Below are 19,961 nucleotides of genomic sequence, written 5' to 3'. Positions count from 1 at the left end.
GGCTGCCCCCAACCACCAGCTGCCTATTTGTACCTGGTTGGACACAACAATATAGGGAAGCCCTTTTTTTCTTAATTATTTCATGAATTTCATGAAATAATTAAAAAAAAAAAATACGTGAAGCTTCTCCCTATTTTTGTGTCCAGCCAGGTACAACTAGGCAGCTGGGGGATGGAATCTGCAGCGCAGGGAGGCCCAAGCTTTCTGCCCCCCCCCCTCCCCCCGCTGAAAATTGCAGTGCGCAGCCACCCCGGAAAATGGCGCGTTCATAGAAGCTGGATGCTGTACCTGGCTGGCATACAAAAATATGGCGAAGCCCACGTCAAAAGTTTTGGGAAAAATTAATTAAAAAATAAATAATAATTTAGGGACTGCATCTTTATTAACTCCTCAAATGTCATTTAGTGTTAAAATAAAGGACTTATTTTAAAAAAAATTGACGTGGGGCTTCGCCCTATATTTGTGTCCAGCCAGGTACAGCAGGCAGGAACAGGCTGCCCCCAACCACCAGCTGCCTATTTGTACCTGGCCGGACACAACAATATAGGGAAGCCCTTTTTTAAAAAAATTATTTCATGAAATAATTAAAAAAAAATTGACGTGGGGCTTCGCACTATATTTGTGTCCAGCCAGGTACAGCAGGCAGGAATGGGCTGCCCCCAACCACCAGCTGCCTATTTGTACCTGGTTGGACACAACAATATAGGGAAGCCCTTTTTTTCTTAATTATTCCATGAATTTCATGAAATAATTTTAAAAAAAAATGCGTGGGGCTTCGCCCTATTTTTGTGCCCAGCCAGATACAACTAGGCAGCTGGGGGCTGGAATCCGCAGCGCAGGGAGACCCAAGCTTTCTGGGCCACCCCCGCTGCAAATTGCAGTCCGCAGCCGCCCCAGAAAATGGCGCGTTCATAGAAGCGCCATCTTCTGGCGCTGTACCCAACTCATCCAGGGCCCTGGTGCGGTGGCTCACTGGGTAATAAAGGGGTTAAGGCCAGCTTGGCATTATCAGCTGGCCCTAAGCCCAAAATTCATGGGGTCACGCCAATATTAGACATGACCACCATGAATTTCTAGTAAAGTATTTAAAAAAACACAACACCCAGAAAAAAGTCCTTTAATTGAAATAAACACACAATTCTTTATTGTTCTAAATTAAACCATACTTACCACCACGCCCATTCCAGCTGAAGCCAACGATCTCCTGCAATAAAAGTAAAATAATAAAGCAACCTCATCCTTACCTTTCCATGGCTCCCACGACAGCTTCAGCTCTGCTACATCGAGATGACAGGCTGGACCGCAGCAGAACGCTGCCATCCATCCTGTCATCCCGCAGACACTGAGAAGCGCAGGCATACTTCCACTCCTCAGTGTCTGGCTGTGACGGCATCCAGATGAGCCGAGGTCATGTCCAATGAACTCCGCTCACTTCATGTACGTCACTGACAGCGTGGGAAAATTCTCCTGCACTCAGCACTTCAGCGTGAGAATTTTCCCACGCTGTCAGTGACGTGCATGAGGTGAGCTGAGTTCATTGGACATGACCTCACCTCATGTATGTCACTGACAGCGTGGGAGAATTCTCACGCTGAAGCGCTGAGTGCAGGAGAATTTTCCCACGCTGTCAGTGACGTGCATGAGGTGAGCTGAGTTCATTGGACATGAACTCGGCTCATCTGGATGACGTCACAGAGAGACACTGAGGAGCGCAAGCATGCCTGCGCTTCTCAGTGTCTGCGGGATGACAGGCTGGATGGCAGCTTTCTGCTGCGGTCCAGCCTGTCATCTCGATGTAGCAGAGCTGGAGCTGTCCTGGGAACCATCGAAAGGTAAGGATGAGGTTGCTTTATTATTTTTCTTTTATTGCAGGAGATCGTTGGCTTCAGCTGGAATGGGCGTGATGGTAAGTATGGTTTAATTTAGAACAATAAAGAATTGTGTCTTTATTTCAATTAAAGGACTTTACTCTGGGTGTTTGTGTTTTCTTTTAACTTTGACTATGGGGTTAGTAATGGGGGTGTCTTATAGACGCCTCTCCATTACTAACCTGGGCTTGATGTCAGCTGGCATTATAAGCTGACATCAACCCCAACCCTATTACCCCCTGCCACCGCACCAGGGCAGCGTGGAAGAGCGAGGCTAAGTGCCAGAATTGGCGCATCCTATGGATGCGCCATTTCTGGGGCGGCTGACGGCTGGTGTTTCTAGCCTGGGAGGGGGCCAATATTCATGGCACCCTTCCTGGGCTATTAATATCAGCCCCCAGCTGTCTGCCTAGCCTGTGCTAGCTATTAAATTAGGGGGGACCCCACGTCATTTTTTGGGGGGGGTCCCCCATTTTAATAGCTAGTAAAGGCTAGGTATTCAGCTGGGGGCTGATATTAGTAGCCTGGGAAGCTCCGTGGGTTTTACCCCCTTCCCAGGCTTCAAACATTTGCCCCAGCTGTCTGCTTAACCTCCGCTAGAGCCTAAAATTAAGGGGAACCCCACGCCAATTTTTTTTTAAATAAATCCTTTATTTTAACACTAAATGACAAGTACAGTAATCAACACTGTCACTGTACTTCATATATATGTGACTGACATGTTTCTATCTATCTAATCTATGTGTGATTCTCTATTCCTTCTATTCTAAATTGTCGGGTACCGCTGCTGAATTGCCGGCCGGCTTTCTTAAAGAGACGGTGCATGAAAACACTATTATTTTTTTAAATAAATCCTTTACACTAAATGACAAGTTCTGTAAGCAACACTGTCACTGTACTTCTTATATATGTGACTGACATGTTTCTATCTATCTAATCTATGTGTGAAGCTCTATTCTGTCTGTTATAAATTGTCGGGTACAGATGCTGAATTGCCGGCCGGCTTTTTTAAAGAGACGGTGCACGAAAACACTAATATTTTTTTTAATAAATCCTTTACACTAAATGACAAGTACAGTAAGCAACACTGTCACTGTACTTCATATATATGTGACTGACATGTTTCTATCTATCTAATCTATGTGTGAAGCTCTATTCTTTCTGTTGTAAATTGTCGGGTACCGGTGAATGCCGCTGATGAATTGCCGGCTTTTCATGTCATTCTACATTATTCTTAGTTGTTTTACTTCATGTAGAATTAACCTACAAGGAAAGAAAGGGTTTATTTTCATTCCGATATTTGTGTCCCATTGACTTGCATTGGTTTCCGGTATCGGAATCGGCGATATCCGATACTTTTTGGGTATCGGCCCGATCCAATCCGATACGATATTTCCTGATATCGGAAGGTATCGCTCAACACTAGTGGTGATAGCAGGAGTTAGGCAAGCAGTGTATGTGGCAGACTGCAGTGAATATAGCAAAAGGGTCCATTAAACGCTCTGTTAGTATAGGTATTCCACAACATATATATACAGTGCTGGCCAAAAGTATTGGCACCCCTGCAATTCTGTCAGATAATGCTCAGTTTCTTCCTGAAAATGATTGCAATCACAAATTCTTTGGTATTATTATCTTCATTTAATTTGCTTTCAAGGAAAAAACACAAAAGAGAATGAAGCAAAAATCAAATCATTGATCATTTCACACAAAACTCCAAAAAAGGGCCGGACAAAAGTATTGGCACCCTCAGCCTAATATTTGGTTGCACAACCTTTAGCCAAAATAACTGTGAACAACCGCTTCCGGTAACCATCAATGAGTTTCTTACAATGCTCTGCTGGAATTGTAGACCATTCTGCTTTGACAAACTGCTCCAGGTCCCTGATATTTGAAGGGTGCCTTCTCCAAACTGCCATTTTGAGATCTCTCCACAGGTGTTCTATGGGATTCTGGTCTGGACTCATTGCTGGCCACCTTAGAAGTCTTCAGTGCTTTCTCTAAAACCATTTTATAGTGCTTTTGGAAGTGTGTTTTGGGTCATAGTCCTGCTGGAAGACCCATGACCTCTGAGGGAGACCCAGCTTTCTCACACTGGGCCCTACATTATGCTGCAAAATTTGTTGGTAGTCTTCAGACTTCATAATGCCATGCACACGGTCAAGCAGTCCAGTGCCAGAGGCAGCAAAGCAACCCCAAAACATCAGGGAACCTCCGCCATGTTTGACTGTAGGGACCGTGATCTTTTCTTTGAATGCCTCTTTTTTTTCCTGTACACTCTATGTTGATGCTTTTTCCCAAAAAGCTCTACTTTTGTCTCATCTGACCAGAGAACAGTCTTCCAAAACGTTTTAAGCTTTCTCAGGTAAGTTTTGGCAAACTCCAGCCTGGCTTTTTTATGTCTCGGGGTAAGAAATGGGGTCTTCCTGGGTATCCTACCATACAGTCCCTTTTCATTCAGACGTCGACAGATAGTACGGGTCGACACTGTTGTACCCTCGGACTGCAGGGCAGCTTGAACTTGTTTGGATGTTAGTCGAGGTTCTTTATCCACCATCCGCACAATCTTGCGTTGAAATCTCTCATAAATTTTTCTTTTCCGTCCACATCTAGGGAGGTTAGCCACAGTGCCATGGGCTTTAAACTTCTTGATGACACTGCGCACGGAAGACACAGGAACATTCAGGTCTTTGGAGATGGACTTGTAGCCTTGAGATTGCTCATGCTTCCTCACAATTTGGTTTCTCAAGTCCTCAGACAGTTCTTTGGTCTTCTTTCTTTTCTCCATGCTCAATGTGGCACACACAAGGACACAGGACAGAGGTTGAGTCAACTTTAATCCATGTTAACTGGCTGCAAGTGTGATTTAGTTATTGCCAACACCTGTTAGGTGCCACAGGTAAGTTACAGGTGCTGTTAATTACACGAATTAGAGAAGCATCACATGATTTTTCAAAGGGTGCCAATACTTTTGTCCACCCCCTTTTTTAGGTTTGGTGTGGAATTATATCCAATTTGGCTTTAGGACAATTCTTTTTGTGTTTTTTTCATTGAAGACAAATTAAATTAAGAGAATAATACCAAAGAATTTGTGATTGCAATCATTTTCAGGAAGAAACTGAGTATTATCTGACAGAATTGCAGGGGTGCCAATACTTTTGGCCAGCACTGTATATATATATATATATATATATATATATATATATATCCATCTGAACTAACAGTCCTTCTGAGGACTAATCCAGCTGCATATAATCAGTGCTAGGCAGGCAGGCAGTGTATGTGGCAGACTGCAGTGCATATAGCGCAAGAAGGCCCATTGAACGTCCTGTCTCCTGCTGCTGTAATATTTACAGATATTTGAAGACATAGCCTCAGAAATCAGGGGCCAGGGCAATTTTTTTTTTATCTTAATCCTTGTTATTTGCTTAAAAAGCAATCCAGAGTACACAATTTTTCTGCTCCATTTGCTTGTTAGCGCTGCAGAATACAGTCAGATCTGTTCCATATTTCAGCAGTAAAAATCCAGAAATTTGAACTGAACGTGGAAAATATTGGCCTCCTTTTCCATTCTGTTGCAGTGTGTCGGTCAAACTATTCACACTACGTATATGTGAAAAATAGTATTAGTAAATTACATGCCTGCTATTTAAAACCATGGTTCTTTGTCAGACATAACATATATAACAGCATTCCAAAATCAGCCATTTCTGCCTTCCATTCTGTTGCAGTGTGTAGGTCAAGCTATTTACACTAGGTCTCTGTGTGGAATAATATTAGTAAATTACAGGCCTGCTATTTAAAACCGTGTTTCTCTGTCAGACGTAATACATATTACTGCGTTCCAAAATCAGCCATTTCTCGTGAACGTGGAAAATATTGTCCTCCATTTAAAATGGGCTAGGTGTGTGGCAAGGGACAGGGAAGTTTCTAATGGGAACATGTCGTTACTGTGGCCCAGCTCTATGTGTGTTTAAATTGTTAGTGGGGTTTTTCCTAAATGTTGGCAGCCGTTGGATTCACTGCATACCCTATAACTGTATAGCAGACCCTTTCCTTTCTAATTGGAACATGTCGTACTCGTTACTGTGCCCAGCTCTATGTGTCTTTAAATTGTTAGTGGGGTTTTTCCCAAATTTTGGCAGCCCTTGCAGTCATAACATGGGCATTACCACTATAGGAGACCCACTCCTTTATAATAGGAACATTTTTTTTACTGAGACCCTCCTCTATGTCTCTTCAAAGGGGTATTGGGTTGCGTCCAAATTTTTGTCAGCCCTTGCAGTCACTGCATACGCAATAACAGTATAGGAGACTCACTCTTTAATAATGGGAACAACAAAGCATAGCCGACTTCTGGCCCTTTAAGAATAGTAAGGCTGTAAAAATAGTGTTTGTGAATTTCAGAGTCCCTCCTTCATAAATGAAACAGGATGTATCTGATGATGTGTCACACACCAAATGGCCAGATAAGGTTGTAAAATGTTAAAATTACATTTCCCATTGAATGCATTAGTCTTGATTGAAAGCAATGTAAAAGTGCAAAAACGCATCAAAAACGCTATATGTGAACATAGTCCAAGGTGTGGAGGAGCATTTTTGTTTTTGTATATTTATTTTGCCTTATATACAAGTCATTATCCTGGAAAGGATGTTCCTTAACATATTTCCCAGGAAAATCCATTTTGGTTTTGTTTTTATTGTGAGTCCGTAAAAGTGGCGCAATACTCTGACAACGTTGTTGACAGCAGTGACCTGGGAGTCAGAAATGCTTCCAGGGGTCTTCCCCATGCTGTTCCCATGTCATTTGAGCACTGTTCCCATCGATTTGGACATTTTTTAGGCCCTCTGCAGACCGCCGGGGGAAGCCGCCTGAAAAATGCTTGAGTTTCCCATAGACTTATATTTTGCTCGTTACTCGGACCGAGCACTCAAACATTCCAATTTGCTCCACCCGAGCAACGAGTACCCAAGCATTTTAGTGCTCGCTCATCACTACTAATTACTCTAATTACTAGTGATGAGCGAGTATGTTCTGTTAACCCTTTTGGCGAGAATGCTTGAGTGTTCGCCGAGAATTTATAATGTACTCAGTGTTATGATTGAATCACTCCTGCGTGCATGATTTGCGACTGTTTGACAGCTTTATTACATGTGAGGAATGCCTAAGAAATAGGAATTCCTCACATGTAATAAAGCTGTCAAACAGTCGCAAATCATGCACACAGGAGTGTTTCAAACATAACACTGAGCAAGCTGAAGATACTCGGAAAACACCCGAGCATGCTCGTAAATCTCGAGTAACGAGCATGCTTGCTCATTAGTGATGAGCGAGCACTAAAATACTCGGGTGCTCGAAGCTCGGGGCGAGCACATTAGTATACTCGGGTGCTCAACCCGAGCAACGAGCCCAATGTAAGTCTATGGGAAACTCGAGCATGTTTCTGGTGGTCCCACCCAGCGGTCTGCAGAAGGTCAAAAATTGCCCAAATCGATGGCAACGGTGCTCAATTAAAAGTCAGGCAGGCAGAATATATAGGCAGACAGGCAGGCAGGGTATATAGGAGGGTGCATGAAAAACATAGCAGGGCACTTGGAACACACTAGTGCCCTCCGATTTTCATGCACCCGTCTCTTTAAAAAAGCCGGCCGGCAATTCATCAGCGGCATACATCGGTACCCGACAATTTAGAACAGAAAGAATAGAGCATCACACATAGATTAGATAGATAGAAACATGTCAGTCACATATATAATAAGTACAGTGACAGTGTTGATTACTATACTTGTCATTTTGTGTTAAAATAAAGGATTTATTAAAAAAAAATTGTCGTGGGGTTCACCGTAATTTTAGTCTTTAGCGGAGGTTAAGCAGATGGCTGGGGCAGATGTTTGAAGCCTGGGAAGGGGTTAATACCCACGGAGCTTCCCAGGCTACTAATATCAGCCCCCGGCTGAATACCTAGCCTTTACCAGCTATTAAAATGGGGGACCCCCCAAAGAAATGACGTGGGGTCCCCCCTATTTTAATAGCTAGCAAAGGCTAGGCAGACATCTGGGGGCTGATTTTTATAGCCCAGGAAGGGAGCCATGAATATTGGCCCCCTCCCAGGCTAGAAACACCAGCCGTCAGCTGCCCCAGAAATGGCGCATCCATAGGATGTGCCAATTCTGGCACTTAGCCTCGCTCTTCCAACTGCCGTGTAGCGGTGGCAGTGGGGTAATAGGGCTGGGGTTGATGTCAGCTTATTATGCCAGCTGACATCAAGCCCAGGTTAGTAATGGAGAAGCATCTATAAGACACCCCCATTACTAACCCCATAATCAAAGTTAAAAACCCCACAAACACCCCGAATAAAGTCCTTTAATTGAAATAAACACAAAACTTTTTAATGTTCTAAATTAAACCATACTTACCATCACGCCCATTCCAGCTGAAGCCAATGTCTTCTGCAATAAAAGTAAAATAATAAAGCAACCTCATCCTTACCTTTCCATGGTTTCCAGGACGGCTTCAGCTCTGCTACATTCATATGACAGGCTGGATCGCAGCCGAAAGCTGCCATCCAGCTTGCCATGCCGCAGACACTGGGAAGCGCAGGCATGCTTGCGCTCCTCAGTGTCTCGCTGTGACGGCATCCAGATGAGCCGAGTTCATGTCCAATAAACTCACCTCACCTCATGCACGTCACTGACAGCGTGGGAAAATTCTCCTGCGTTCAGCGCTTCAGCAGGAAAATTCTCCCACACTGGGATGGCATTAAGATGACAGGCTGGATCGCAGCTGAGCGCTGCCATCCAGCTTGTCATCCTTCAGAGACACTGCAGAGCGCCAGCATGCCTGCGCTCTGCAGTGTCTATGAAGGATGGCATGCAGGATGGCAGCGCTCAGCTGCGATCCAGCCTGTCATCTCAATGCCATCACAGCGTGGGAGAATTCTCCTGCTCAAGTGCTGAGCGCAGGAGAATTCTCCCACGCTGTCAGTGACGTACATGAGGTGAGCTGAGTTCATTGGACATGAACTCGGCTCATCTGGATGCCGTCACAGCCAGACACTGAGGGGCGCAAGCATGCCTGCGCTTCTCAGAGTCTGCGGCATGGCAAGCTGGATGGCAGCTTTCGGCTGCGATCCAGCCTGTCATGTGAATGTAGCAGAGCTGAAGCTGTCCTGGGAACCATGGAAAGGTAAGGATGAGTTTGGTTTATTATTTTATTTTTATTGCAGGAGATCGTTGGCTTCAGCTGGAATGGGCGTGATGGTAAGTATGGTTTAATTTAGAACATCAAAGAATTGTGTGTTTATTTCAATTAAAGGATTTTATTCTGGGTGTTTGTGTTTTTTTTTTACTTTGACGATGGGGTTAGTAATGGGGGTGTCTTATAGACGCCTCTCCTTTACTAACCTGGGCTTGATGTCAGCTGGCATTATAAGCTGACATCAACCCCAGCCCTATTACCCCACTGCCACTGCTACAGGGCAATGAGAAGAGCGAGGCTAAGCGCCAGAATTGGCGCATCCTATGGATGCGCCATTTCTGGGGCAGCTGACGGCTGGTGTTTCTAGCCTGGGAGGGGGGCAATATTCATGCCACCCTTCCTGGGCTATTAATATCAGCCCCCAGCTGTCTGCCTAGCCTTTGTTAGCTATTAAAATAGGGGGGACTCCACGTCATTTTTTTGGGGGTCCCCCATTTTAATAGCTGGTAAAGGCTAGGTATTCAGCTGGGGGCTGATATTAATAGCCTGGGAAGCTCCATGGGTATTACCCCCTTCCCAGGCTTCAAACATCTGCCCCAGCCGTCTGCTTAACCTCCGCTAGAGACTAAAATTACGGGGAACCCCACGACAATTTTTTTTTTAATAAATCCTTTATTTTAACACTAAATGACAAGTACAGTAATCAACACTGTCACTGTACTTATTATATATGTGACTGACATGTTTCTATCTATCTAATCTATGTGTGATGCTCTATTCTTTCTGTTCTAAATTGTCGGGTACCGGTGTATGCCGCTGATGAATATCCGGCTTTTCATGTTTCACTATGAGCACTGTTCCCATCGATTTGGGCAATCACTGTAATGCCACAACCACCATGGCTGTGGCATTACAGTGAGTGGCAGACAATCCCTGCACGATTGGTACTCTAAATAGCGCCAAACATGCAGGACGGGGACCCGAGCTCCCGCCCGAGCATCTTGAAAGTACTCGGCGAGCTCCGAGCATCTCGAGTACTGAAATGCTCGGGCGAGTACCGAGCAGTGGCGAGCATGCTCGCTCATCATTATTGCTCATCACTACTAACTTCCTTCTGCAAAATTTTATGATTTTTTTAATGAATTGCATCTTTCTGTATTAACTCCGTCATTGCAAGGCAATTTTTTTTTTATGCTTCAATTTCCCCCCACCTTTTTTCCTAGAGCCTAACTTAATGAGGGTTTGTTTTTTTGCGGGATGAGTTTTAGTTTTAAATGGCATCATTCATTTTACCAAATAATGTACTAAATGATTGAAAAAAAATAAAAAATGTGGTGCAGGGGCAAAAAAACCCTTGAAATTCTGCCACTGTTTTTTGGGTTTTGTCTTTTACGAAGTTCATTCATTATGCAGTAAAAAGGACATACCAACATGATTTTCCAGGTTATACAATTAAAATAATATCAAATATATAGATTTTTTTATTTAAGTGGTGAAAAAAGATGAGACAGTTCTTTAAAAAAAAAGGAAAAAACAATTTAGTTTTGAGATGGGTAACTTTTTAAAGCTTGTTCCATTTATGGAACTTTGTAAGGGCTCGTGCACATGACTATATTATCGGTCCGAGTCTGATCTGACAAAACATCGGATCAAACCCGGAACAATGTTATTTTATGGTGCTGTGCACATGTTCAATTTTTTCCTCGGACGTAGTTTGTCAGGGAAAAAAATTTCTCAGCATGCCTGAGTTTGATCCGATATTCGGATTGCATTCCACCATGCAAGTCAACAAGTCCATGGAAAACATTGGACTGCTGTTAGATGACATATGAGTGCAGTCTGATTTTCATTGACTCACACAATTGAGAAGATGGAGAATTTCTTTTCTCCATCTTCTGCTCATCAAAAAGAATTGGATCACACAATGATCAGAATGTGATTTGCATAATCGACCCAATTATGACCCTTGTGTGACCCTTGCCTTAGGGTATGGTTTTGCAAGGTCCCAGCTGATGTTTTGATTTTGGCATACCTGTGGCGCCCAGCTGCGCTTGGTACCACAGATCCTAGAGGGGTGCATTGCCGGATTTCTCCACAAGAGGCCCCCACAGCATACACGCACCTCCACCTTCCACCTCAGACCACCAGAGGGAACTCGATAGGGATATAAATAGGGAAGGTGGAGCTAGGCAGCTCAGTGATTCAGCAGTTCCTGCTCAGACACAGAAGGAGTCAGTGCAGTCGAGTCAGAGGCTAGCAGTTCCTGCAGAAAGAGTTCAGTATAGTCTGTAGAGTGAGTCCAGACTAGAACTCACAGAGCTCAGGATAGAGAGCTAGGAGTGTGCCGATACTCTGAGAGCGGTGAAGAAGAGCAGTGTCCCGGCTGCAGTGTGTGTAGCCTAGTGAGGGCCAGAGCGGGGCCGAAGGCAAGTGGAAGAGAGTAACATAGGGGGCAGAGGAGCTTTACAAGCTCACCCCAGAAGCATATACCGGACACCGGGTCCGAGTCTACGTGGATCTTCATGACCAGAAGAAAACAACCGGAACCCCTGGCGAACTACATGTCCCAGGATCACCAAAAGCTGATACGTACCAGGGTCAGGAATCACGGAGACCCCAGAGAATAGGGAGAGTGATCTCCAACAGAAGGCCCTATCACCAAGTCAGCAGGTGCAGAACAGAAACCAAGTTATCCCTAGCTTCAGGCAGGTCAGAAACTTACTACGCAGAGGCAAGAAACAGGAGGCCCTACACCCGCTCATTGGGGAGGATCCTGATATGCACCCTTCACCCTACAGTGCTCCGGGATGTGCCTGAATTTTCATCAGTAAAAGGTACTGAAGTGACTTTCGTGTGTGCTCCTATTCTTGCTCTGACCCGGCTGGGTCCCCTCTGTCTTGCATCCCCCTCTCCGTACGCTGCCCTGAGGCCTAGCTCCACCTGTGGGGAGCTATACCATCGAGCTGCCTTATCACCGGCCTCAGTGGACTTCCGCAGCGCTGGTGGTTCTCACCAGAAACCACAGGTGGCGTCACGAACTTTCATAGGGTTAACAAACAATCCCCTTTTAAAAGCTGACCCCAGGGTATGGGCCCGGGAGCCGACCACCGCAACATCCCCAAAGGCCAGGCAAAGGCCCGGGTACCGAGTCGTCCCTATCCTCCTGGGTGTGTCATACCCTTTTGGGGTATATTTGACGTTTTGATCACTTTTTGATTGAATTTTTTTTACCAAACTGGTTGTGACAACACAGCTTTTAATCTTAAAGGCGTTGTCTGGTCAAAAGTGATAAATCTGCAGTCACTCTGTGTGACTGCAGACTTATGAATCCCCCCAGAGCAGGCACTGTGCGCTGTGGGGATTCGCCGGTATGAGACCTGGTAACAGAGGGTATTTATGTTTTATGCATACCCCTGACCTGTGGGCGGTGCCTCGCTCTCCATACACTTGTATTGAGTGAGGCTGTGCCTTCTATTCGGATGCCCCCACTGGCCGTCCACATCACTAGATGGGGTGTGGCTTCACTCCACACAAGTGCCAAGTTTTTGAACAATGAATGTTTGCTAAATATGTTGATTAACCATTGTGTGGGCCCTGTTACTTGTTGACTCACAGAACAGAGGAGTATAAGCAGATGCAGATCGATTAAATGCTCAAACAATGGAGAGTTAAACTCATCTCACACCGCCCTTACCTGTAGTTAATGGTGAACTATATAAGGGGGATATGCCTCCGTATCAAGTGTCTTTTACAAAACCACAGACAGGAACACTCTAAGTGACAGTTCTAGAGGACAGCATGGCTCCATCCAGTGGGATACAGATCTGCCCCATTGACTATCACAGAACCCATGAATACATTTGGGAGAAAGCCAGGTTGGAACCCACTGGTCACCTGGTTCCATGAAAATATTTGAGTTAGCCAGTTTGGGACCTACCGGTCACATGGAACCCATGGATACGCTCGGAGAAAGACAGGTTGGGACCATCCGGTCATCTGGTTCCATGGATATGTCCGGAGAAGCCAGAGTGGGACCCTCCGGTCTCCTGGAATCGTATCTCAATGGACTGTTAGTTTCCTAAGCTTGCCACTACCTCCTCTCTGTGGGTTTCCACCCAAAGCGGGGTGCAAATGGTTGAGGTAGTTGGCACTGGAAGAACCAAAGTCGCAGCTGCTCTATTCCCGACAGGCCAGCGGAAGGGTGAGACTGTTTAATTTTTCACCATCTTGGGTATTTGCTGGCACTGTTCTATATGTTTAATGTCTGCTTGGTGCTTCAATAAAGTATTGCTACACTGTTTTACCCTACCCTGTGTTGTTTGAGTAGTATTACGCCCACGGAGGACTCCGTGTCTTCACACTGGTTAATTAATTTTATATTTTATATTTTGATAGATCGGTCTTTTTTAGATATGACAATACCAAAAATGATTTTTATTTCATCCAGATGTTACATGTTGAGATGATTCAAATTTCTATATTTTTTCTATACATACTTTATATATATGTATACATATATATGTATTTATATAAATATATATATGTATATATGTATTTATATAAATGATATATATGTATAATATATACAGTAAAGACCAAAAGTTTGGACACACCTTCTCATTTAAAGATTTTTCTGTATTTTCATGACTATGAAAATTGTACATTCACACTGAAGGCATCAAAACTATGAATTAACACATGTGGAATTATATACTTAACAAAAAAGTGTGAAACAACTGAAAATATGTCTTATATTCTAGGTTCTTCAAAGTAGCCACCTTTTGCTTTGATGACTGCTTTGCACACTCTTGGCATTCTCTTGAAGAGCTTATAGAGGTAGTCACCGGAAATGGTTTTCACTTCACAGGTGTGCCCTGTCAGGTTTAATAAGTGGGATTTATTGCCTTATAAATGGGGTTGGGACTATCAGTTGTGTTGTGCAGAAGTCAGGTGGATTCACAGCTGATAGTCCTACTGAATAGACTGTTAGAATTTGGATTATGGCAAGAAAAAAGCAGCTAAGTAAAGAAAAATGAGTGGCCATCATTACTTTAAAAAATAAAGGTCAGTCAGTCCGAAAAATTGGGCAAACTTTGAAAGTGTCCCCATGTGCAGTTGCAAAAACCATCAAGCGCTACAAAGAAACTGGCTCACATGAGGACCGCCCCAGGAAAGGAAGACCAAGAGTCACTTCTGCTTCTGAGGATAAGTTTATCCGAGTCACCAGCCTCAGAAATCGCAGGTTAACAGCAGCTCAGATAACAGACCAGGTCAATGCCACATAGAGTTCTAGCAGCAGACACATCTCTTCAGCAACTGTTAAAAGGAGACTTTGTGCAGCAGGCCTTCATGGTAAAATAGCTGATAGGAAGCCACTGCTAAGGACAGGCAACAAGCAGAAGAGACTTGTTTGGGCTAAAGAACACAAGGAATGGACATTAGACCAGTGGAAATCTGTGGTTTGGTCTGATGAGTCCAAATTTGAGATCTTTGGTTCCAACCACCGTGTCTTTGTGCGACGCAGAAAAGGTGAAGAGATGGACTCTACATGCTTGGTTCCCACAGTGAAGCATGGAGGAGGAGGTGTGATGATGTGGGGGTGCTTTGCTGGTGACACTGTTGGGGATTTATTCAAAATTGAAGGCATACTGAACCAGCATGGCTACCACAGCATCTTGCAGCAGCATGCTATTCCATCCGGTTTGCGTTTAGTTGGACCATCATTTATTTTTCAACAGGACAATGACCCCAAACACACCTCCAGGCTGTGTAAGGGCTATTTGACCAAGAAGGAGAGTGATGGGGTGCTACGCCAGATGACCTGGCCTCCACAGTCACCAGACCTGAACCCAATCGAGATGGTTTTGGGTGAACTGGACCGCAGAGTGAAGGCTAAAGGGCCAACAAGTGCTAAGCATCTCTGGGAACTCCTTCAAGATTGTTGCAAGACTATTTCCGGTGACTACCTCTTGAAGCTCATCAAGAGAATGCCAAGAGTGTGCAAAGCAGTCATTAAAGCAAAAGGTGGCTACTTTGAAGAACCTAGAATTTAAGACATATTTTCAGTTGTTTCACACTTTTTTGTTAAGTATATAATTCCACATGTGTTAATTCATAGTTTTGATGCCTTCAGTGTGAATGTGCAATTTTCAAAGTCATGAAAATACAGAAAAATCTTTAAATGAGAAGGTGTGTCCAAACTTTTGGTCTGTACTGTATATATATATTTAAAAATATAATTTTCTTTTTTCTTAATTACAGATCATAAACAACATGCATCACCTATCCACAGGTTAAGGGCCGATAATGTGTGATTTATTGGGGGCCAGAACACTGAGACACCTAGGATCATGAGAATAGAAATCCCAGAGTCCCTTGTGTGAATGGAAAGGTAGTGTCAATGCATGATAGCCGCTCCATTTACTTTTATTGGTCTAAGGGGGCAGTGGTGAGCATACACCATTCCCATAAACAGTGAATGGAAAGATGGTCAGGCATGCTTACTAAAACACCATTGACACAGGAGACATTAGGACCCTCGTTCTTGGAAACAATAGACCACATATATCATGTATCCTGTAGATAAGTGGTAAATGTTGTTTATGGGATAAGAAGGGAATCTATATTGCATTTAACAGACGTACTATTGTGCAATAAAATACAAACTAATACAGTACATTAAAGTGGCAAGTATTAGTGAAATAAAAGATTTTACTATATAAAGTTTTATTATTAAAGTATTTTTACAGGCGCCATTTAAATAGCACCATTGTTTCTCATCCTGGATATCTTTTTTAAACTCCTTCGCAACATGTGACATAATAGTACATCACACATTGGGTGCCGTGTATGTTGTCCATTGACTGTATCTAGCATTGCAGATGAGCCTTGTTCTGGATAAGTATATAAACTGTGCAGAAGTAGATGAATCTTTTATACAGTAAGAAAGTAATTTTGCTAATAGTTAACAGGGTAACATGTTTAATTATAAAAAAAAAACTTATATAAGTTCTACATGGATCAATCATTCATGTTTTGGTGACTGAATTGTATATTATAATACCTAAAATTGTCTCTATGTTTTCAGAGAAATGTGTGGAATTCCAAAAAATTAATATGACCAATGGAAGTCAGTTGTATGCCAATGCCACATCTCCAGTGATGGAATTTTGGGAGTAAGTACAAATTCTACAAATTCTGTGTCACTTACTAAACGTCAGCCATTTCAAACGTCTCTAAAAGGCAATATATCACTAGGCTTTTGATACCCCGCCTGAGAGCGGCATAATGTAGGGGCAGAGACCCTGATTCCAGTGATGTATCACTTACTGGGCTGCTTGTGGTATGTTTGATAATATCACAGTTTTATCTGCTGCAGAGCCAGCAGATCTTCTCTGAATCCTGAGCTCTGTATTACCCCGCCCACCACACTGATTGGTAGATTTCTGTGTTCACTGTACATAGGCAGAAATCTGACAATTAGTGGTGGGGGCGGGGTTATACAGAGCTCATGAATATGGAGGACTGCCTGGCAGCAGGTTTACTAGTGTTTTAGTGATAATCTCCTGTGAATAAAACAGTGACTTTTTTCAAAACTACAGCAAGCAGCCGGGTAAGTGACACATCAATGGAATCAGGGTCTCTGTCTCTGCATTATAATGTTCTCAAATTAGGTGGCAAAAACTTGCCTTTGAATGTGCTTTTAAAATATTTCAGTTTTCTCATTCTGTACCCTTTCAGACCCTTTACTGGGCATAACACAATGTATCAGTATTATCCAGAGTGTTTAATTAATTCTGATGTGTCTAAATATACCTTTCCTTTAGCCTTGACATTCCAAGATGTGTTGTGCAAGATAACCAACTTTGACAATAAAAAACATGATTTTGTAATAATCTGTCAGGAGAGGGTTATGTCATAAGTGTCTATCCTATTCTACCCTGAAGTACCTCAGATTTCCTAAGTTCATTCTTACTGAAATGTAACATCTAATTCTTCAAATTGCCTCTTCAGAAAGAAAGAGGACTAGAACTCTAGTGCCACCTATTGGAAGTAGCAGTCCTAAAAGTCAATATCGACTCTCTAATGAGCCTTGTGACATGATTTAGGATTAAAGCCAAAACCAAAATCTTAATTTGCAGACACTGTGTTTAGGGGTACTGTCCCTCGTTAGTGGTAAGTGTGAGATCTGGTTTGGCTGAGTGAGAGGCATCTGATTGGGATCCAAGGGGTAACGTTTCTCCTTGAGGAGAGTGACATGTCAGACAAGACATGCCAAGGTGAGGAGACTTTTCAGCACATTAAAAGAAACATGCATTCGGCACTACCTCACAGATTCAACAACTAGAGCATTCATTTTGGGAATTGGTGGCTTTGCATATTTGCTTACTTATGGAGCTCATCATTCGAAGTTAGTTTAACGATATGTTCCAAGAAGAAAATGCTTATTAATTGGCATATAATATATTTATTTATTTAATCCATAAAATTAGCAGTCAAGAGACGAAGTTACCACAAGCAGCCTACATCCTTTTCTCGCACAGAGCACTTTCTCAAAGCAAACTGGGACTATACCTTGACAAGTACTCAAGTGCCTGGCCACTATGGTCTTGCCTGTTTTATTTTGTATGTTTTTGGAATTGTTTATCTTCTGCTTTTTACAACTAAGTTCTTTTTTTTTCGCATTAGCTATAATTGCCAACCTAATGACACTGTCATTGTAGTAGGAATAAAATAGATAAAGATCACATGTGCAATGTATGCAATCTGTGGAAGGAATGGAAGTGAGATGAAGGGGTTACATGTTAAGTATCAGAAATTCAGCAGCTATAAGAAATTTTAAAGGGCTTGTCCAGTCTAAATCGATAAGTCTGCAGTCACTCTGTGTGACTGTAGACTTATGAATACCCCCAGAGCACACAGCGCACATCCATTGGGGTTGTGACAAAGTCACTGGCAAAGTACTGGAGGGGAGATATGTAGCACTGAGATTGTTAGCTCCAGTAATATAAACATAGGAAAAATGTTCCAGCACACAAATTGATGAGTGGTTAATCAGCCATATTTAGTGCTGGGGTGATTAGACTCCTGTAGCGAGGGAGGAGGTCAGAGGATAAATAACCTGCCTTTTAGAGCATTTGTTGTTGGGTGGACCTGGAGGTGAAACCTCTGAGCTGTTTTGTCATGTGAAGGAAAGTTAAACCTTGGGTTGTTTGTTCCTGAAGCGGGTAGTTACCCGTAGCAACAAGGGCTGTGCCATACGTTATGTTTTATTTTTCCTTTTAGGCCGGGAAGGCCGTGTTTGTTTTTGCTAACATTGCTATGGTTTATGCAGCAGTCTTAATAAACCACAGGAGATTTAAAGAGACAGTGTTCCTGTGTCTACATTTATGTACAGCCGAGTGAACCCATCTACTACAGTGCTCACAATCTAAATTCCCTATCAGTAGATATTTCAAGTGTGAGACTAAACCAGAGAACCCCTACGCAAACACAAGGAAAACATACAAACTAGTTGCAGATGTTGTCCTTGGTGGCCTCCACTGAGCCACCATACTGCCCAGATATTGCTTGTGGCAGCACATTGCAGCTGTAAAATGCATCTTAATGCATTTGGCGCATCTTCCTCTAGCACAAACTTAATTAAAACTAGTGCATAAAACACCAGCCTTGATGAATCTGGGCTAAAGATGAGTGGATCGATCCATGGAGAATTGAGTTCTAGTTGAATTTCTTGAAATTTACGGATTCACACAAATTTTAAAATTTTCAGATTTGATTCATGCCCCCCCATAAAAAACATTGCCCAACACCATTTCCCACACTGCTAGAGCATCAGACAGCTGGCTAACGTCATTTGTGTTGCCACTGAGCCTCCCCATAATGCCCTGCAGCTATGACTTCTTATGGATTATCATACCTTGTACAATGGTGGTGAGTACCTGGGTCATCACAGATCAGCAGTTCCCAGCAGAGCAGTTTGTTCGGCAGAGCTGTTTTGTATCTCCAGAGTCACTGGGTAAGTCTTCTGTAGAGGGTAAGCTCTTACGATCAGCGAGGTTCTGTCTCTACTCTCTCCCATGTATATTTTCCAAGCAATTACGAGCTTTACAATATTAAGATTCACACAAATTTCTTCGCCGTGAATCAAATTTTGGGAAAAAATTTGTTGGAATATTGAAATTTTAAAAGATCCACTAATCTCTAATCAGGACTTTTGCTTATGCAATAGTATTTAAGCCTACGTTCCCAAGATGATTTTTTTTTATGTCGCACATGTTCTGCACCTATTAAGTAAATTAGGTTATTTAAGTTTTTTTTTTCATTGAGTTTTAAAATCCATCTTTTTACCTGCATTTTTATCAAGTTTTTGACACTCCGGTTTTTCTCTGATTTTGGTATGTCATGTAACGTCATCACAGTAAAGTACCTATAATGATAATTACTTCCATTGCTGTAAGTGCAGACCAAGTCCCTGTACTTATGATTTCATTTGCATAAGAATTCACCAATTGATTACAAGACAAGTGAAACTAGGACTTATGATATAAAGGTATGGAAGTTATCATCATGTCATGTACTTTACTGTGGTGACGTTACTGTGCGGTCTAAAAACTTGCTGACAGTATGTGAGCTGTACCTGGTATGGAGCTGATGTGACATGCTATGTGTTTGGACCAATCTGGTGCCTCCATCTTGATGCTGCTCCCACCCTCTTGTCAAACACAGGACCAGGCAGACAGACTGCAGCTACATCTACCCACCGCCCCCTTTCTCTCCTTTCCTCCTTATCTTCTGCTATTATTCCAATTAATATTTACCTTTAGATTTCAGGAAATATACAAAAAGCAAGAAGAGAAAGAAGATAACAGGTTATAGCATATTGAGGAACATGA

General features: G+C 42.9%; 1 protein-coding gene across 5 annotated transcripts in view; it reads left to right on the top strand.

Annotated features, from left to right (window-relative positions):
- The window catches only part of SLC6A11 (solute carrier family 6 member 11), a 626,328-nt gene that overhangs the window by 346,065 nt on the left and 260,302 nt on the right, over positions 1-19,961 (top strand). For all 5 annotated transcript variants that reach the window (XM_073644516.1, XM_073644514.1, XM_073644515.1 and 2 more), the window contains exon 5: positions 16,154-16,241. In XM_073644516.1, the coding sequence (XP_073500617.1) occupies positions 16,154-16,241 (88 nt within the window). The remainder of the gene's footprint in view (positions 1-16,153; positions 16,242-19,961) is intronic.

Source organism: Phyllobates terribilis, unplaced genomic scaffold (genome assembly GCF_046119375.1).
Source record: "Phyllobates terribilis strain yellow unplaced genomic scaffold, ASM4611937v1 Scaffold_8__6_contigs__length_399053987, whole genome shotgun sequence".
NCBI lineage: Eukaryota > Metazoa > Chordata > Amphibia > Anura > Dendrobatidae > Phyllobates > Phyllobates terribilis.
The sequence above is the reverse complement of the archived record's forward strand: the minus strand, read 5'-3'. Positions and strand labels throughout refer to the sequence as shown.